This window comes from Lynx rufus, unplaced genomic scaffold (assembly GCF_022079265.1).
Source record: "Lynx rufus isolate CCGP_SWC_20201006 ecotype Redwood Valley unplaced genomic scaffold, mLynRuf1.p SCAF_4, whole genome shotgun sequence".
In the NCBI taxonomy this organism is placed as follows: Eukaryota; Metazoa; Chordata; class Mammalia; order Carnivora; family Felidae; genus Lynx; species Lynx rufus.
In genome coordinates, this window is record NW_025814856.1 from 146266909 (window position 1) to 146288661 (window position 21753).

General features: G+C 40.0%; 1 protein-coding gene across 2 annotated transcripts in view; it reads left to right on the top strand.

Annotated features, from left to right (window-relative positions):
• The window catches only part of AHCYL2 (adenosylhomocysteinase like 2), a 169710-nt gene that overhangs the window by 101772 nt on the left and 46185 nt on the right, over positions 1 to 21753 (top strand). Inside the window, exon 2 of one of the 2 annotated variants that reach the window (XM_047095075.1) lies at positions 21075 to 21186. In XM_047095075.1, coding sequence (XP_046951031.1) covers positions 21075 to 21186 — 112 coding nt within the window. The remainder of the gene's footprint in view (positions 1 to 21074; positions 21187 to 21753) is intronic. The other variant, XM_047095076.1, reaches the window with a different exon arrangement.

A 21753-nucleotide genomic window follows, 5' to 3' on the forward strand; every position in this document is an offset into this window, starting at 1 on the left:
ATACATTTTTTTTTCTTTTTCTTTTTCTCTTTTTATAAGAGCAATACATTCTCGTTCCTGAAAAATTAGAAAACAGACCAGAAATTCAGGAGCTGGTTAGGCTCTGATGATTTCTCTCTCTCTTTTTAAAAAAAATTTTTTTAATGTTTATTTATTTTTGAGAGGTGGGGGGAGGGGCAGAGAGAGAGAGAGGGAAACAGAGGATCCCGAGCAGGATCTGCGCTGACAGCAGAGAGCCCGATGTGGGGCTCGAACTCACAAACCATGAGATCATGACCTGAGCTGAAGTCATATGCTTAACCAACTGAGACACCCAGGTACCCCTCTCTCTTTCTTTTTAAATTTTTTTTTTCAACGTTTATTTATTTTTGGGACAGAGAGAGACAGAGCATGAACGGGGGAGGGGCAGAGAGAGAGGGAGACACAGAATCGGAAACAGGCTCCAGGCTCTGAGCCATCAGCCCAGAGCCCGACGCGGGGCTCGAACTCACAGACCGCGAGATCGTGACCTGGCTGAAGTCGGACGCTTAACCGACTGCGCCACCCAGGCGCCCCATCTCTCTTTCTTTTTAAATTGAAGTATAGTTGACATACAATGTTAAGTTCAAGTGTACAACATAATGGCTGGACAATTTTATACGTTATGCAATGTTTACCAAGATAAGTGTTGGTGGTAGTTACTATCTGACACCATACAAAGTTATTACAATATTATTGACTATATTCCCTATGTTGTACTTTTCATCCCGTGACTTATTTATTTGTAACTGGAAGTTTAGGCTCTGTTGATCTCTTAATGGAAATAGAGATACTTAGTTCATTTTGATTAAGAAGAGATGGTCTCTGAACAGTTAAGGTATTTGAAGCACTAGAAAAACTATTAAAAGTCACAAACAAGAAAACTATCTGCCAAGTAAAATAAGACTTTGGGTAGGTAGTTTTTCTAGATCTTTGCTTCTTTATCTCTAAAATAAGGAAATCAAGTTAGCTGACCTTTAACATTACTATCTTTACTAATGTATAAAATTGGTATCTCCATTCTACTAAAAATTAATCAAAAGAGATGAATAGATAACATTACAAGAAAAAATATTGGTAACTACCTGAGGTGATAGATGTTAACTAGACTTACTCTGACAGTCATTTTGTAACCTATACATATGTCAAATCATTGTGTTGTACGCTTTATAATCATACAATATTATATCAATTATATCTCAATAAAACTGAGCGGGGAGCTAAAAAAATGAAATCAAAATAGGTGAAAAGATAATATACAGGGGTTTTGTTTCATGGTGTTTTTAAATCTGGTCAATGCATAGCTTTATTCCAGGATTCAGTCAACTACCATCTTCAGGGTCATGAAAGACAAGGAATAACTGAGGAACTACCATAGATTGGAAGAGACTAAGGAAACATGACAACTAAATGCAGTGTGGGATCCTGGATTGGATCCTGCAACTGAAAAAGGAAATTCATGGACGAACTTGTGAAATCCAAATAAAGTCTGTGGTTTAGTTAATAGTATCATACCAGTGTTAATTTCTTACTTTTTATAATTGCCCTGGTTTTACAAGATGTTACATTAGAGGAACTTGGGCGAAGTGTATATGGGAATTCTCTGTACTGTTCTTGCTGATTGTTCTAAGTCTAAAATCATTTCAAAATGAAAAGTTTAAAAAAAGACAACAGTAAGAGAGGAAAAGCAAGCCACAGAGTGGGAAATGTTTGCAAAAGACCTAAAACCAGAATATATAAATAACTCATACAAACCAGTAAGGGAAAGACTGACAACCCAATGGAAAAATAGAAAAAAGATTTGAAAAGCCACTCCACATAAAAAAATATCCAAATGGCCAATAAGTAGATAAAAATGTGCTTGACAGTACACAAAATTTCCAGTTTCTCCAAGTTCAAACCCTGTGCTTTGCTGATGGGAATGTAAAATGGTGCAGCTTGTATAGAAAGCTCAATGTAGTTTTTGGTTCTTCAAAATAATAAACAGAAATATAAATATATGTGTATTTTTAATGTTTATTTATTATTATTTTTTAAATGTTTATTCATTTGTTTTGAGAGAGAGAGGTAGTGCAAGGGGCAGAGGGACAGAGAGAGAGAATCCCAAGCAGGCTCCATACTGTCAGCAGAGAGCCTGACGCAGGGCTTGATCCCACAACCGTGAGATCGTGACCTGAGAAGAGATCAAGAGTTGGATGCTTAACTGACTGGGGCACCCAGGCACTTTTCTTTATTGTTTCTGAGAGAGAGAGAGAGAGAGAGAGAGCAGAGAAGGGGTAGAGAGAGGGGGACAGAGGGTCCAAAGCAGGCTCTATGCTGACAGCAGAGAGCCTGATGCAAAGCTTGAAGTCATGAACCACAAGATCATGACCTGAACTGAAGTCAGAGGGTTAACCAACTGAGCCACTCAGGTGCCCCAAACAGAAATTATTATAATATGATCCAACAGTATACCCCCAAAGAACTGAAAGTAGGGGTTTGAACAAGTATTTGCACACCTGTGTTCATAGCAGCACTATTTATAATAGCCAAAATGTGGAAACAACCCAAAAGCCCATCAATGGATGGGAAATGGATAAACAAAATGTGGTATATACATATAATGGAATATTATTATCCGGCCCTAAAAAGGAGTGAAATTCTTACACATGCTATAATATGGATGGACCTTAAAAACATTATACTAAGTGAAGTATACAAAAGGACAAATATTCTGTGATTCTACTTATATGAGACACCTATGATAATCAAATTCAAAGATACAGAAAATAGAATAGTGGTTTCTAGGGGCTGGGGGAAGGAGGAAATGGGGAGTTATTATTTAATGGGTGTGGAGTAGTGAAAAAGTTCTGGGGATGAATGGTGGTTATGGTTGCATAACAATATGAATGTGTTTAATGCCATTGAATTGTACACTTTAAAATGGGTAAAATGCCACATGTTATATATATTTTACCACACATACAAAAACAATGTTACAGGCCAATATTCATAATGAACACAGATTCAGAAATCCTCAACGAAATATTAGCCAATCAAATTCCGTACTACATTAACAACATACATCGTGATCAAGTGGGAAGTATCCTAGAGATGTAAGGATGGTTCAACATCCACAACTCAGTCACTATAGTACATACACCGTATTAACAAAATGAAGGATAAAAATCATACGATCATCTCAATAGAGGCAGAAAAAGCATGTGACAAAATTAAACATCCATTCATGATAAAAACTCTCAACAAAGTGGATATAGAGGAATTGTACCTCAACATAATAAAGGCCATAAAAAAAAAACAAAAAACTGTGCTCGATGGTGATGATAATGGTGGCTGTGAGATGCAGATTGAAATCACAGTGTGCCACCATTACATAGAATGCCTAAAATGTAAAAAGACCAACAATACTGGCAAGGATATGAAGCGACTGGAACACTATTCTCCTGCTGGGAAGAATGGAAATTAGTATACAAATTTTGGCAACTTGTTTGATGTCATCTACCTAGCTGAACATGTGCATACCCTCTTACCCAGCAATTACACTCCTAGATAAATACCCAACCAGAAATATCTTCATATGGGCACCATACAACATCTGCAAGAATGTTCGTAGCAACATCATTTTTTATGGCCCTCAAACTGAAAACAACCTTCAACAGGAGAATGGATTCAATAAATTATGAGTATTCATGTGATGGGATACTTTCTGGTAATAAAAATAAATGAACTACTGCTAAATGCGACTAACTTGGGTAACTCTTAGAAACATTTTGAGCAGAAAATGATGATATTTGATGATCTTTGTATCCGGTACAAAAATAGGCAAAACTGATTGGTGTTGATAGGAATCGGTGTAGGGAGGAGGCTAACGACTGAGAGGGAACATGAGGGAAGGCTGTTGGGTGCTGGTAATGTTCTATTTTCTTATCTAGGTAGTGGCTACATAGGTGTGTTGGCTTTTGAAATTTTATCAAACTGTAACCTTTTGATTTGTGTATTTTTTTGTAGGTTAGTTATGCTTCCATAAAAAATGTATTTAAAAGTTAAAAGAATGTAGTTAGAAGTCTGCATTCTACATTTATTTAATGGCATTATGTTTCAGTATTTTACCCTATACTGTGCCATCCCCCTGTGCCCGATCCCCCTCCAGTCTGTGATAAATTCCTTCTCACTTTTATTCTGGTTGCGTTCAAGTTTTAGCTTGACCTCCCTTTGAGGACAGTTTTAGCTAGAGGTGCTAACTGTGCAGCAAACTGAACTTCGACCTGCCTGGAGCTCTATTCGCTGTGTCAGGGAAATTGAGGATTTACATTCCACATTCCACTCCCAGAATCTAGAGGATTTAACAGGGAGTGGAAAAGGTGGCATGGTGCTGCTTTCGTGTACTGTATTCTCTGTATTGCTTAATTGTTTATCTGAGAAGCAGTGATTGGATTAGTCAGTGACAGGGATGTACAGAGTTTTGTTATAGTGATATTTCTATTTATAGTTTTGTCAGTTCTTAGTCATACCTGATTCCCTTTTCTTTCTTTTTACCTTTCAGGTGTTTATCCTGTATTTTATTCAGTTGGAGCTTTACTCTGACCTAGCTATTCGTCAAGTCATTTTTTCATTCAGCACGTATTCATTGGTTGTTTACTATGCGTTGGGTATAGTCTCTGCCCTCAGATTGCTTGCAGTTCTAATGTGGAAATAGACAAATGATCAGTCCGTCTGGGGGATTACTCAGTAACTCACAGAATTGATTCTTAACCTAGACCAAGAGCTGGAAATGTGTACTGAAAGAAGTTACAGCTAAGCTAAAATTTGAAAGACGTGTGTGTGTGTGTTCACAGTGGGGATGTGGGGGAATTCAGAGAGCTGAGGCTTGGGAGGTATGCACAAGTTTAAATTGTTGTGCAGGGTCTTGTGTGTCATGCTAAGGAGTTTGGGTTTTATTTTAAAGACAATAGGGAGCTATTGAGGCACTATGAACAAATAAGTGATGTGATCAGATTTTAACATGATTGAGCTGTTGATAATCACATATAAATGAGTCGATTTAACAAATTGAGGTAGGCTGTATCAGGATGGAATTATCTAGGCCCTTGTCAAAGTGTAGTCCCAGCAGTGGCATCATTGGAGAGCTGTTTAAAAAGTACAATCTTGGGGGGCAACTGGGTGGCTCACTCGGTTAAGCATCCAACTTTGGCTCAGGTCCTGATTTCGAGATTCATGAGTTCGAGCCCTGCATTGGGCTCTGTGCTGATAGCTCAGAGCCTGGAACTTGCTTTGGATTCTGTGTCTCCCTCTCTCTGCTTCTCTCCTGCTCACGCTCTGTCTCTCTCTCTCAAAAATGAATAAACTTAAAAAAATTTTTTTAAAAAGTACAATCTTGGGACCTAAGTCAGCATTTCAACAAGATCTCCAGGCATATTCAAGTTTATGAAGCACTGATTTAGATAGATGTGATGATGGTCAGGTTTTACACAGCTGGTATGAAGAAGAAAGGGCAGATTGTAAGAGATATTATGGAGTACTTTCTTCTTTCTGTTGGAATACTCTTCTCATTATTCCTTCTTGCCAAATACACTCCAGGTACCCCCTAATCATCCTTTACCTTTCAGCTTAAATGGAACTTCTCACTCCCAATATACATGATTGGCACCCTTGCCATATACTTGCATAGCCCTGTACTTACCTTGTCATTTTTCCTATTTTTGTTGTAATTATTTATTTAATTGCCTGTTTCTCTCTCCTGACAGTAAGCACCATTGAGAGCAGGGGCTGTCTTTTTATGCTGGCTGACACATAATAGGCACCCAGTAAATATTTGTGGTTTGATTGAATGAATTCATCATGTATAGTAGAAGATGGATTTGGGTGTATTGGGGGATATATATATTAGTAATAATAGTAAATTTTAAATATCACTGACAAGTTTGAGGCACTGTTCTAAGTGGTGCGTGCGTGCGTGTGTGTGTGTGTGTGTGTGTGTGTGTGTGTGATTTGATCCTCTCAGCAGTGCCATAAAGTAGATACTTTTAATGTCCTCATTTTACAGATGAGAAAACTGAGACACAGGGAGGATAAGTAATTTGTTTAAGGTTACACAGTAAATGGGAATCAAGATTTAACATTTTTTTAACGTTTGTTTATTTTTGAGAGACAGAGAGAGAGAGACAGAGCACGAGCAGGAGAGGGGCAGAGAGAAAGGGAGACACAGAATCCGAAGCAGGCTCCAGGCTCTGAGCTGTCAGCACAGAGCCCAACGCGGGGCTTGAACTCACAAACTGAGAGATCAGGACGTGAACTGAAGTCAGAGGCTTAACCAACTGAGACACCCAGGCGCCCCAGTGTGAATCAAGATTTAAACCAGACAGTCTGGTACCACTCTGCTATGTCTAGTTTTGGGCAAAATAGCTTCCTGGCACTTTTTATGAATTTCTATGTATTACTTAATTTTGATAACACTAATGTGAGGAAAGGCATTATTATCCTGTTTTACAGATGCAGAAGCAAGGGCTTAAAAAGTTATATTGCTTATGTAAAGACACACACAGATAGTAAGTGATGGAGCTAGGCTTTAAAGCCAAGCCTGTCTAGCTCCAAAGCCTGTAGTTTTACCAGTAATGATGATGCCTCCATGTGGAGTCTAAAATACCCGTGGGATATGAGTCTCAACGTACTGAGAGGTAGGGTGCCTACCATTTAGGTCCTGGGTAGGGAGAGGATTTAGCAATTCCATCTGCTGTGGTAGCATTAGCATTTCAAGTCTGAAGGGATAAGGGAGATCTGAGGCCTAGCAATTCCAGCCAGCCTCATGACTGACCAGATGGAACTTTGAACTCAGGAGGTTAAGAATCTTAGCTTCTACAATAAGCTGTAACTTAGGGGACTAAGGAATAGTTATTGCTTTTTCTTATAGCCTCAGAAACAGCTTAGAAATACTGAATGTCAGTACTGGAAGGAACCAGTTCTAACCTTCCCCAGTCCATTATTACCCACCTCCCTCATTTTATAATGAGGAAACCGAAGAAGAGAGTAATTAGGTAACTTGCCAACGCACAATAAAACTATTAGACACAGCCAGGAATAGAGGACAGGGTCACGTTCTTGTATTCTTTGCCCCGTGCCTTATGACTTTCTAGGTTCCAGGTTTATCACCTCTTGTTTAAAACTGTTCCGCTGTTGTAGTTACTTCTTCACCACCGCGTGGTTCCGTTTGACTTTGACCCCCTGGAAATATTAACTTGTTTTTCCTTCTGTAGCCAGGCATATACTCACTCTGGCAAGTCGTCTGGCTTTACCTCCATTAACAGTACTGCTATCAAATCACCACTGGCAGGAGCACAACTGGCACATAAACTTCAAGTTGTTCTTGGAGTGCAGAGGAGATTCTTGTGAGCTATTCATACACCTGGTCCATTTTCGTAAAGCTTGAAGGCCATAGGCACAAATGTAGTTTGTCTAACTTTGTTGTTTTTTTTTTTTTTTAGTTGCAAACTTCTCACCTAAATGTTAAGAGTGCTTATTATAGATAATCATGTGCAGCGGTCTTACTCCAGCCCTTGCTATAGGTGTATCTCTTAAGGCACAGAATGGTAAAATGCAACTCGATTGTAAACAACTTTGCAACTAGTATTTACACCTATACCTTATACAGTCCTATACAGTATACCTTATACAGTCCTACTTAGTTAATAGATGTTCAGTTCCCAAATGTAATAATAGCTACTGTTTTATTTTTCACAGTCATTGCAGCAAGTTGTAGTAAGGCTACAGTTTACAAAGGAAGTCTACTTTAGTTAAAACCTACACTAAACAAACAAACAAACAAACACAAAGTCACAGCTGGGGCTCCTGGCTGGCTCATTTGGTGGAACACATGATTCTTGATCTCAGAGTCGTGAGTTTGAGCCCCACGTTGGGTGTAGAGAGTACTTAAATAAATCTTTAAAAAAAAAAGTTACAACTAAAGTAACACTTAGTTTAGCCTGCAAAAACAATATATTTTACTTGTGCTTATTCTTTTATTCCCACCCTTTTTTTAAAATAATTTTTTTAATGTTTATTTATTTTTGAGAGAGAGTGTGAGTGAGGGAGTGGCAGAGAGAGAGGGAGACACAGGATCTGAAGAAGGCTCCAGACTCCTAGCTGTCAGCAGAGAGCTCCATGTGGAGCTTGAACCCACGAACTGCAAGATCATGACCTGAGCCGAGGTCGGGCACCCAACTGACTAAGCCACCTAGGTGCCCCCCAACCCCTGTCTTCCTTGAAAGACATTTTCTTCCATGTTTTAACACTACCATGAGGGCAGTCATCTTCTATTTGCTTAATAACTGATTATGTAGAAAACATGTATAGGACCACCAATAATCTAGTAATTTGCTGATCGCTGAAATATTTTGTTTTACTTTTTAATGTTTATTTTTGAAAGAGAGACAGTACGAGTGGGGGAACGGGAGAGAGAGAGGGAGACACAGAATCCGAAGCAGGTTCCAGGCTCTGAGTTGTCAGCACAGAGCCTGACGCGGGGCTCGAACTCACAAACGGTGAGATCATGACCTGAGCCAAGGTCTTAACCGACTGAGCCACCCAGGTGCCCCTGATCACTGAAATATTTTAAGTGTTGGGCTCTACTCTTTTGGCCTTGATTTGTTCCTAAAAGCTTCATTATGATGCAGATCATAATGGATTATGGTTGATGCAGATCAAGCAATGGAAAGTGGATTATATATTCCTACAGAGATAATATTATAATTAAGGATTAAAACCCTATTAAGGACTCACCACAAATAAGTCAGAGCTGTGGGCAGTGGTATAACTAAGCCCCTGTGAATATAAAGTAATATTCTAAAAATATATTGAACACATTGATTATGCAGGTTACCCTCAGAGTACTGTAAGGTATACATACAGTATATAAAATTTGACCATTTCTTAAGCCCTTAATGTATGCCAGACACTGTGGGCAAATTGAAGCTGGCTAAGCCCTTGAAAAACGTGGACTCTAATGAGGGACAACACACATACACAGTAACTTTAATGTGAGGAAGGCTGAAAATAGTGATGTGACCAAACAGTAATGTGACCCAACACTAGAGGAAAGGGAGATTGCTTTTTCTAGGTTAGATTCCATGGCAGATCTATCATTTGAGCAGAACTTGAAGAATTTGCATATGTGAAGGTGATAGAAGTGAAGGCAGAATGAAGGCAAATTTCAGTTTGAGAAAATGGCATGAGCAAAGGCATGAGGTGGGAAAGGACCTCATAATAATGACATAAGTAAGAGCTACTGTTTATTATGTATATTAAGTATTGTGCATACTTAGTGTATGCACACTTTTTAAATCCTTGCATCAATCGTGTGAGGTATTATTATTATTTGTGCTATACAGATTGGGAAACTAGAGGGACAGGGAGGCTAACTAAGGGGTAAAGTCAGTATTCTCACCAGGTCTGTTTAATTCCCAAATCAGTACTCGTAGTGCTGGTCTTCACATCCAGGAAACAGTGGGCAACACAGCTTTTGTAGGGATGGCATATGTACAGGGATATGGAGTGGAAGACCATGCTGGAAAGGATTTATAGAGGGTTTTTAGGAGGCAATGAAAATGGATAGGGATGGACAGATGACAGGCTTAGAAGAATTGGCAATGGATTGTTCTGGGGACTAGGGAAAAGGGGAGAAATCAAAGATGACTGAGGTTTCTATTTGGTTGACTGAAGTAATAGAGGTGGAAAAGTGAGAAGAAACTTGTTTGGAGGGTTGAGGGAAGGAGGAACAATGGAGCAATCATTTTGATTTGGGATATGTTGCATCTGAAATACAGATGAGAGTGGCTCAATCGGTTAAGTGTCTGACTCGACTTCAGCTCAGGTCATGATCTCATGGTTTGTGGGTTTGGGCCCCACCTTGGGCTCTGCACTGACAGTGCGGAGCCTGCTTGGCATTCTCTCTTTCCTTCTCTGTCTCTCTGCCCCTCTCCTGCTCGATCTCTCTCTCTCAAATTAATAAACTTAAAACATTTTATAAAAAAATAAATAAAATACAGATGAAAGATACCCTCGGAAATTTAGGCAGCAAATGTAACTTCTCATTCTGTTAAAAAGTTTGGATTGAAGGGGCGCCTGGGTGGCGCAGTCGGTTAAGCGTCCGACTTCAGCCAGGTCACGATCTCGAGGTCCGTGAGTTCGAGCCCCGCGTCAGGCTCTGGGCTGATGGCTCAGAGCCTGGAGCCTGTTTCCGATTCTGTGTCTCCCTCTCTCTCTGCCCCTCCCCCGTTCATGCTCTGTCTCTCTCTGTCCCAAAAATAAATAAACGTTGGAAAAAAAAAATTAAAAAAAAAAAAGTTTGGATTGAAAGGAAGACCAGACGGCAATGACTGGAGGTTGCTGACAACTAAGGCTTTATCAGAATCAACACCCTGACTTCAGAGGGCCTGTCGCTCCTGCATGTCATCAACCTTCTATGTCGTGGCATCACTCATTGCTTCACTCCATATTCCCTCTCTGGCCGCAGCTTCCTTTACTTCCCCTCTGCTGTTCTCTCTTCTTGTTGCATCTGATCTCTACCTGCCCTGTGATCGCTAATCCTTTGACACCTCTGCGTTCACCTGGTCCAACAGTCCCCTTCTCTTTTCACTTGCCTTTCTCTGTAGCGTACACATCCAGGTCAGTATGTGAGTTCTGCCTTCGCTGGCATCTTACAATACCTCTTCCCCTAGACATTACCATCTTCTCCATTCCACATCCAAAAGATCATTCTCTTAACCGGTGAAGGTCCTAAGGGCCAATGAACCAGTAATACTAATTTTAATATGAAAACCATCAGCTCTAGAAAAATTATCCTGGATGATGGGAATTAACACTGAAAGAGTCCCTGGTCCATAAAGGGGACCAAAGCAGGCATATCTCATTGGGCTTACTTTGTGCCTGAAATCTATGGTACTCTTACTGGGTAACCTACCCTACGAGTGACCAAAGCAGGTAAAATAAGTTAGGCCACCTTTATTCTCGTTTTATCTTATTTCCAAACTTCTGAAGTATGCAGAGAAGAGGGAGCTGGTAGAGGAACCTAAAGAGGGAGCAGCTTCTGAGGTCCCTTAAGGTGGCATCCTGTCTCTTCCCAAAACCAGATGGGTGAGTAAAAACCCACTTTAGATAGGAACTTGGAGGCAGCACTAGTCTTGATTGGAAGCTTTGGCTCCCTCTAAACCTACACCGTGTAGCTCCTGACTAGCCTCAGGTAAGCAGCTCATTTACAATTGGCGCCTGTGTTGTTTCTGCAGCTGAAGGCCCTTGGACCTTCATGTACATAGCATAGGGACCAGCAGAGGGAGTTGTGGTCCCAGAACTTTCTTCAGAGATTCTAGTTTCTGATTTTGTAAGAGATCTTCCCTGGCACCATCCGAATCAAATCTCCCTTGCAATAAGAATTTAACTTGAGATATGCCTGAGTCTGGTGCCAGACCCCTGGTGTGAGCAGATGGGGAGGTTCTGCATAGCTGTTTAAACTTGAAAGCCATAAGGAACTCTTGATTTCAAGGAAACGCCTGTTTACAGATCCAAATCAAGCAACTCTTGAGAAATGGGAGTGCCTTCTTGACCTCGATCCTTATTGATCTTGGTATCAGCACCTCCAGTGACGTGTCCTCAGGGGCGGGAGAAAATTAACAAGTGCCTTACACACAGGGAAAGAGAGGAAGCCTGACTCTTGCCATGGAAAGTGTCCACTGGGGAGGCGGGGGTTGAGTGTTTGGGTAGCATTAAACAGTGAGTGTCCTGTGGGAAGTTCAGTGCCTGGGCGCAGAATTTTGCATCAGCTCTGATTTTGAATCAAAAGCAGAAGGTTTGAAGGGGGCCAGTAAGGGACTTGTCAGGCAGTTGACTAATGATCTTAATTTGAATAGAAAGCCTCTTTGAAAGAGGATGCAGCTTCTGCTAGATATTGTGAATTTCTGAATCACTAGGCTTGGTTCTGCTTTGGGACACTCAAAAAACCCTGGCATTTCCAAACCAGCTTTCCCTTTTGCTTCAGGACATAGATTACCCAAGCCTGCACTATGGAGAAGTGGGACGGTAATGAGGGCACCTCAGCTTTTCACGTGCCTGAGTGGATGGTGAGTTCTTTGGTCACTTTGCTTTTCCTTCTGTTTCTCGGTAATGAGGCAACCATTTCTGACCGGTGACAAGGATCACCTGTGACAAGTCCCTACCAAGATGTGTGGGTGGGAGAGCAATTATTACTCTAATTTCTGATTAGCTCCTGTGTCTTGGGTCCCCCCTGTTTCTTAATTGCAAGTGAAACTGGGAAGGGTCTGGGAGCTGCCTGGCCAGAGTCAGCTACTGCCTGGTTGTCTGTGCTGGGCTACTGCTCCTGGTATACTGCATGGATTGTGTTGCCTTGTGAGTGCTTTGCACTCTGTGTGCAAGCTAATGCTTAGTTTATTTCTCAAGGGGGTAGAGAAAAAGAATAGTGAGGGGGGAAATACAGAACCTGTAGAAATGGTGGTCTCTCAAGTCTCTGAAAAGATGTAAGATATTTCTTCCCTAACTGCCCATTTTTTCCCTCCAGTCAAAACATTTCCCCAAACACTCTATGTATATTTCTGAAGGGCAGTCACTATAGCTCTCTTGGTACTGTTCCTCAAAATGCCATATTTGCCTGATGGATAATTTTAATGTAATTTAAATATAAGGACTTATTTTTTGATAAGAACTAGTACATAACACCTAGTATTTTAGGTCCAATTTCAACTTTTGATTTAAAAACAGCAACCATCCTCATGTTCCTAACTGGTCTCTTCTAGGTTTAGCCTGATTTGTTACAGTCTATGCCAGCAGTATGTTTGTTTATATCTATATCTATATCTATATCTATATCTATATCTATATCTATATCTATATCTATATCTATAATTTCCCTATGGAAAACTAGTTAGAATATATATAACATACCCTAAGTTCTTTTCAGTGTTTATGGAATTATGGACTTAAAGAAATACCATCAGTAATGAGACTGAGTATATAGTAAGCCTGACAAAGGCCCTGGAGAGCCTGCATTTCAACTCTCATTGTCACAACTATTGTTTATTTTTTGTGTTGGGGTTATTGCTGTTGCGGTTCTTTTTTTTTTTTTTTTTTAAGTTTATTTATTTTGAGGGTGGGAGGCAGAGAGAGAGGGAGAGAGAGAATATCAAGCAGGCTCAGCACTGTCAGTGTAGAGTCCAACACGGGGCTCTATCCCACGAACCATGAGATTGAACCTGAGCTGAAATCAAGAGTTGGACGCTTAACCGACTAAGCCACCCAGGCGCGCCTTGCTGTTGTTGTTCTTAATGTTGTTTCAGAACCTTGTGCTCAGTGTTAAAATGTTTAACGGAAAGAAATCCTACCCATTCACAGGCTTACATCAAATAATGTAGTGTTTTAACATTGATGGAAAGGATTCACATAATAATTCTAGTTGGATTTTAAGTTTGTATTTGAATCTCCAGCCACTTGCCAATAATAAGAAAGTGGAGCAAGAATTTTGGTTTTCTTTGGGGAAGGGCCACATTAAGATATTAAACTTTGGTACTTCTATAAAGGAATATTACAGAAGAGTTCGATAAACATTAGTGCATCAACTCAGAATCAGTAAATGTTTTACAGAGTTACTATATTGAGGGTTAGTGTATAACTCTTATTCTCGTAATAGTCCTCACTCTTTTATCTGCTCAGTACATCCTCTCCAAAGAAGCTCCTACCAAGCCTTTACTTCTTTTTATTTATGGGAACAAGAAAACTGTTCTAAAAGAGTTAGTGACTATTGCTTTAAGGGATTTGATCTAGGACTGTCCAACGTTTAGAAGACATTCTTTAATAAAGCACAACTCTGCTTTGTTTTCAATACAGCATTTCTCATTTCTTGGCCCTTCTCTCTCAAAAACCAGGAAAATACCTTTGATCAGCAAAAATGTTTTAACAACAGCAAGAAAGAGTAAGGAGGGGCTTGTCAGTTTTTCATCTATCTTTTCCTTGCCAAAGATTAATCTCTTGAGGCTTTCTTTCAGATACCACATAAGTCATTAATTCCTGACCTAGTCTGGAAGTAGTACTTCATTAGGCTGCCACTGATAGCCACTTAGCCAGCAAGGTGAGCCACTGAGCATCCTCTAGTGTATATTGCCTATAGACCTTGCCTATGAAATATTAGAGTGCTTTTTAATCCCCAAGAGCAAACCCTGGAGCCATCTCCCATGTTGGGTCCAAATTTCAATTTAAGAAGGCTTTAACCAAATGTCTGACTCATGTTCCAGTTTATATATTAATGTAGTGAAATTTCCACTGAGACCGTCCTTGACTCCAAAGGAAACATTACAAGGCTCTCAAACCTTCTTTCAGGAGGAAAATTTAGCAGAGGAGGCGCATCATAACGTGTCCTCCTTTATTAATGATCACCAGCAATAAGGGACTCGCATACCCCTCAGAGAACAGGACTCCGACCACAGCCACTGACAGTACTCACATCTCTGACTCCCAGCAGGGAAATAAGCCAGGATGAAGTTCGAAGTACCCCCATCTTGATAATTGATGAGGTAGACCTTCAAGTTAACATTGTATCAGTCCCTGGAAAACTTCTGGAGCCTTTGCTCCTCAGCTGCTTCCATGTGAAAGATTTTTTAGCCTTGTTCAGGAATTTTACTGCTAGAAGGTTGGGGGACGTATCCTTTTAAAGACTCTTGTTAATGTTTTTACTTCCCTTGAGAAATCTTTATAGTCTCAGCTGGTAGGTGAAATACCTCCTTTTATGTGTATGGAGATCAGCAGTAACCTTTTTGTTAAGTTTTTACATTTTAATGTTTCCTCCTCCCATCTAAACTGTCTGTAGTACTTGGTACTTTTCCATGGGAAATCTGATTGACTTTCTTGAGTACCCAGCCAGCTGGTTACCCGATTTTCTTTGGGCTAGAAATATTCTCTGTTATAGGTGAAGAATCTGTTCAGGCAGCTCATTTGGCTTGGAAGAGAGAGATGTGTCTAAGAATGCTTGAACCGTGTGTACTTGGAAGTGGAACGAAAACCTCTAAGGCACCTGGTGGTAGAGGTAGCTTGACTATAACTGTGGGTCAGGATTGACACTTAAAGGCAGAGATCCATTTGAGAAACCGATGAAAACTATGTCCCTCTCCCCAGGAAAATATACACATACACAAAATTTTGCATTGTGTGTTGGGGGTGGTGGTCTAGACATCCATGGACTCTAGGTGAAGAGCTTTTGACCTAAAAGAATAGAGATGCTAATATTTTGTACCTATGTATCATTATGTGGTCTCCAAAACCCTCTTATGTACTTTTTTTTTCCCTCGGTGCACATTTGATGTAGGCAAAGTAGACATTATTGTTCCCATTTTACAAATGAGGATTATTACCGCCAGTGTTAAGTGCTGAAATGGTAAGAAATGGAGATAGAACCACTGATGATCATCCTTTGTAATACTGCCTTATGTATTTGAAAAGGAATTGTTTTCCCTTGGCCTGATCCTCTTTAGGGTAAATAGATCTTCTGTCTTCCCCATGAGTCCTATTTTTCCTAATGTATTAACCATCTATTCTTAATAGCCTTAAATTGTGAAAATCAGAATTAGACCCAGTTCTCTTTATATCCTGTGTTGGGTATAAAGAAAGGATCACCTCATACTATTCTGTGACCTTTCAAGTAACCTTTTCTTTTATGCCTATGAATATGCCTCCATGGTTTAGTCACAGAATAAAATGGCTGGCTAAGGAGAAAGTCAAGAACATTAGGGCTGCTTTATTCATGCTTGGAGAAAGTGTTAGGGCAATGGTTCTTGAAGTGTAGTCCCAGAGCAGCAGCATTAAATCACCTGGAAACTTGCTGGAAATGCAGAATCTTTGGCCCCACCCAGATTTACTAAATCAGAAACTCTGGGGATGGGGCTTAGCAATGCCTTTTAATAAGCCCTGTGGGTAATTGTGATGCACCTAATGTTTGAGAACTACTTTGTTAGATAAACTTGTTAAGTGGTAAGGCTTTTCCTGTCAGTAATAGTGTCCTAAAATGTCTTCTAGTTGGATTTAGTATAGATCTGCAGCTACCTCTGGCTCAGGTCTAGTCAGTTAAGTAATGGACCAACAAGTTCCCTTTCACCTGAGTGAGGAAAATCCAGAACCAGCTGAGAGTGTACTAGGAAGAGCAGAAGTTTAGGAATTCATCGTGTAAGCAGAAAAAGACTAGTCTGTCTTATCTGGTGAAATTATGAGTGAGAGATCGGGATTGTCATGGGTGATGGTGAACATCATATTTGAGTTCAGTTAATTTCTCTTTCAACTTTTGGTAGTAACACTGGGCAAAGTTGTCAATTAAATAGCTGTTAGATTTCATATTCAGTGGCTATGATTAGCCATTTCAGAACTGTGGTTTGATCAGAGCTCCCAAGATCATGTGGGATATAATTTCTGAGACCCAATCTAATAAGAAAGTAAATTTAAAGTGTAATTTGAAATAAAATAAATTTAAAGATAAATCAAGAGGAATGGGGTGGAGCTAGTACACCTAGGATTAGGACCAGGGGAATTTTTGATCTTCTGATTAATATCATAAGGTGTGGTGTAGTAGAAAGAACTTTGGCTCTGTCATAAACACAGGCTCCCGTTCCAGTCCCATCACTGACTTGCTGTGAGACCTCCAGCAGATCATTTGTTCTCTCAGGGCTGCACTTCCCTAATTTGTCAAATGGGAATAATGATGTCAACTTTGTAAGATTCTTATGCTGCTTGATAGAAGTAACAAATACGCACGGCTATGTATATTTTGTAGGAACTTAATAAATATATGCCCTTCTCTCTTTATTCCATTCTTCCAGAGACCTTTTCTCTCAAAATAAAGATTATCCTAAAAAAAGAATCTACCATTTTACGTTCTTTCTTGTGCTCAATAAGCAGTCTCTTTTTTTAAGGAAGAATTCAGATCACATTCCCACCCGTCTCTGTAACATATAGTTGAATGTGGCTTTCCTATTTAGTGGGTCCCTTTCAGAAATCAACAAATAAATAGTGTGATTCTTGCCCCTTTCATTTGACTCTTTATTTGGTATGTAACAAGGTCACTGTGATTCTGGGAACTCTGAGGAAATAGGAAATTCTCCTTTGTAGTCACACTTCCCATGAAACACACAGTTTTTTGAAAAACTGAAAAAAGCACCACCTAATCAGCAACAATCTTGAGTTGGGACTAGAAACCGTATGTCAAAACCTGTATAAAAGATGCACGATTAAGAGTAAAGCAACGGTCTGAGAAAGTTGATTTCCTTGGTGTCATAGCTGAAAGCAGTGTCCTCAGTCTGACAAACCCAAGGATACCGGGTGTAGAGTAGAGGCTGCCTCAGCATTTGGCCCCATTTCTTCCCTTACCTTCTTAATAAATTCCCTCATTGTTTTAGTGGCTCTGTAGTTAATTTTTTTCTAATGAGACTAGGTTAACCAAAATCATCTGACACGGAAAAGGAGGAGGTAAGGTTAAAAAGGAACCTAATTAGCAAGTTAATTATAGTAGGCAAAAAAGTGCACTGGTTATATAAATAAGCTATTGTTATGCGCATGCAAGTTGGGCCTTGTCAGGGGACTTGTTAAGGTTTAGAGGTCAGAGGATCCGTGTAATTAGGTGTTTAAGAGAAAAATAAAATAAAAGCAAAACAGCTCCCAGAATTAGGAATGGTTGATGAGCCACTAACAGAAATGCCTTATTAAATTGGGCTCTACTGCTGGAGGGGTTGTTGGAGCTGCCTCAGGGATTCCAGGGAAGGGTACCTCCCCCCCCCCCCCAAAAAAAAGCTAGTTGGAACCAGAGCCAACAGAATTGCTGATGAGGAAAGTTTAAAGGCCTACCCACAAGGGTCCCTGGACCGGAGAGGTGGCAGTAGGGCTGGTAATGTCACTATGCTGAGCAACAAGAAGAAATACATTGTCAATGGCAACTCTGGGATTAAAGCCCAGGTGAGGCTAAGCTCCTATTTAGCAGGCTTGCTGCTGCCATAGCCATTATTGTAAAAGGCCAGCTGCTTTTTCCTTCCTGTGCTGCTCTCATCCCTGCTTCTGGCATAAGGTGAGCTGCTCCTCTCCCAACACTCTTTCCCTCCCTTGCTTATTGGAATTAGGCAGTTCTCTCTGAAATTGAAAAGGAGGGTTACCTTAAAGGACTCTGATTTCGGACAAGGTAGAAGAGTTAGGGGTTCAGAAGGTACCAGAGTCCTCTACCCGGGGTGGGTAGATTACTGTCTCACAAGGCGAACTGTTGAGTGAAGAATGTAATGGCATTTACGGAGAATCGAGAATTGGGCACCGGGGATGACCTACTTAAGCCATGTGTTCTGGTTGTCAGAAAAAGATATATTTCTTGGGAAAAGAATACATCTCATTCTGTATAAGTGGTTACTTATACTTTCTAATATTCTTCTGTCTTAAAATTGAGGTCAGTGTCTAATGAGTAAACAAGACTGAGGACCCTTTCTGAGTGGAGAACGCCAGCGTAGCCTAGTCTTCTTTGGTGCCAAGAGACCTGGCGGGAAGAATTACTGTAAATGGAGAAGACTATGGAGAAGACAGCTCTGCTTAGGGAAACTGGATTGAGAAGATGAGCAGCCAGATAGCTACGTGGTTTAGTGTTATTGGGGTAACGTGGTGTGCATCCACCACCCCCCCCACCCGTGATCCTACACATCTAGAGAAGCAGAGTGGCTGGCCCCCTCTAGTGGTGTGTGGGTGGGAGGGGGTTGTTAACATATCTGAGACAGGGTTCATCTGTTACTTTCTTAAAAGGAGGCACTGCTGAAGTTAGTGACTCATCCTGGCCTCTGGAAAGTCAATTACTGCTCCTTTTCCTAGATGGGCCTCTGGGAGAAAAAAAAAAAGGGGGGGGGGAAGAAAAAGAAAAATGACACCATAGTCTTGAACAAGGGTGGTGCAATGAAAGCCAGAGTTTTCAGCCTGACTGCTTGCTATCCCCCTCCCCATCTTTTCACCCACCTTCCCCTGCCTAGCTTTTTTTTGTGCCAAAAATTCTTTTACCTTTAGATTTGGCTTAGGCTTACATTTACTTAATATCCAACCAAGTACAGACAGTGAAGTTAGAATAGGCTACTTCAGGTTCATTGTTTTAGCATGTGATTACCTACCGTGTGTCAGGTATTTGTGCCTACAAATCTATATCCTCCAGGATACAGATAGATACTTCTATTCAGTGTGGTAAGTGCTGGACTAGGAGGAGTACATGGAAGTTCACGTATATCCCATGGGAGTGCATAGAAAGAGCACTTTATCTTTTTGCAATAAATTGCTACTTTAGCAAAATGATGAATTTTGCCATTTTTCACCTTGCAAAGAGCTTCTGATCCAATGAATTTTCCTATTACTAAAAACAATTTGCAAACTCTAAGGTACTAACACAAGCTTCATTTGTTGGTATAGCTATGAAAATGGTATGAATTTCCCTAAAATAGGCATGCTAAGCTAATTCAGTTTGGCATTAGTGTCCTTGTCTCACTATTCAAATAACCCAATAGTTGCCTCTAACTGCAGGAAATACTAGCTGTCAGTCACTGCTTTCATTCTGGTATGCTGTGTCTGTGTCCTGCCCATCAAGGAACCATCTCTTTTTTTTTTTTAAGTTTATTTATTTATCTTGAGGGAGAGGGAGAGAACGGGGGAGGCGCAGAGAGTGAGGGAGACAGAGAAAATCCCAAGCATGCTCCGCACTGCCAGCACAGACCTGACATGGAGCTCAAACTCACAAACCGTGAGATCATAAACTGAGCCGAAACCAAGAGTTGGACTCTCTACTGATGGAGCCATCCAGGTGCCCCAGGGAACCATCTTTTTTTGATGAAAGGTAGTTGTGAGATTGTTGATCCTTCCTGCCTCTATGCCACCTTGGATCCAGAATAATCCATGTAGTTATACAAACATTCAACTAAGGATAAAGAAGAAAAGTTATTTATTGAATAAATTATATGAACTTTCATTTGTAAGGTGTTATAAAGTGTCAGCTGGAACCTCCAACAGTAGGAGAAAGGGATAAAATTGTAAGAAAATCATCAGTATTGGTCCAAAATGCAACCTCCAGAGTATTGCTGTCTATATACATTCAGTCCAGTCATCTACCCGTCTTCTACATCTGTTATGTTATAATGAATAGATGATCAATCCTGTGGCTTGTAGGTATTCTATGATACCAAACATTAAAAATAATAAATTAATGTTTATTATACTTATTAGAATTGAAAAGCTAATTAATACATTTCTAGAAAGCTTTTAAAAAGCTAGAGTGCCTACCTGTAAGAGTTATAAGAACAGTGAACTACAGAGGTAGAAGTCAGGGGGTGGATTTATTGAATCTACTGCTGTGTTTAACAGCTTATGTGCATTGTTTCATTTAACCCTCTCTAAACCTTGTGAGGTAAGTACTTTTGTCTTTGCTGTATTTATGAGAAAATGAGTATCACAAAACACCTTGACCAACATCACATAGCTAATGACTGGTATAATCAGGATTTGAATGCAGCTTCAGAAGTTCTTAGTGGAGAGCCTTTTTTTTTTTTTTTTTTATTATACCATCCCATTTCCTGAGACTCTTAAAATCTGAAGTCACTTTGCCTTTCTGTACTTTGCAGTTTTCTCATCTAGATATATGAATATTAGGATAGATAGTCTCAAAGATTCTTTCCAGCTTTAATTTTCAGTGAAACTATAGAAAGGAATATGACTCAACTTTCTAAAAATTTATTTTAACCAGAACATTCCATTCTCTCTCTCTCTTTTTTTTTTTTTTTTTTGGTCACAATTTTATTTTAAAGGTGTATGGCCAGAGAGTTGATCAAAGATTTAAATCTGATAGAAGCATAGTAGGTAAAGAATGAAAAATCATTCAGTCCAAAAAATCTTAACATTTCAAAAATGGGTTGGTACAATCAGATCAACTGCAAAGGAAGGTAAGATCCTGTAATGCAAGCCTTGAACTGCTATCTCAAAATGAAGGTTGTTGTCTTTTATATAACTAGAGTTCTTTTTCTTAGCAGATCCAATTTGCTGACCAGAAACAAGAATTCAACAAACGTCCCACCAAAATTGGACGTCGCTCTCTGTCTCGTTCCATTTCTCAGTCATCTACTGACAGCTACAGCTCAGGTGAGTACTGAGCTGCTATGAACCCACCCGTGGAGGCTAATTAAGTATGATCAATGAGCCCTCCTGTCCATCCAAACCTGTGCTTTGGAATAAACACTTTGACTCTCAGTCAAAATTTAGACCAAAGTTCTGGATGGAATCTTAGGATTCCTCTTGAGGATTCAGGGTGGAGCCTAATGGAGGTCTCTTCTTCCAACAATGGCAGAAGAGGGTGAATAACAAAACTGAATTCTGATCTATTCAGAGGGTGGGCGTAGGTAACTCATTGATGACCTTCATTGAACAGCATGTATAAAGACTTATGTTTTTTTCCGTTCTTTGAAAATAAGAGGAGTTCCCCATCCCTCCATCCAGTACTTGCAAATTAAGAGGGAAACCTTAATTGCCCTAAGAAACAATGAAAACATTCAAGTAAGCCCTAGTTCCAGTGAGCCCTTTGCCTTCTCTTCTAAGCTATGCCATTACATTGCTTGTCACTCCTTCCTTCCTTTGCAGTGGCATTAATTCAAATATACGGGCTGTGGAGCTGTAATATCATTTAATGCCAGATGAGTTATTACCACGTAG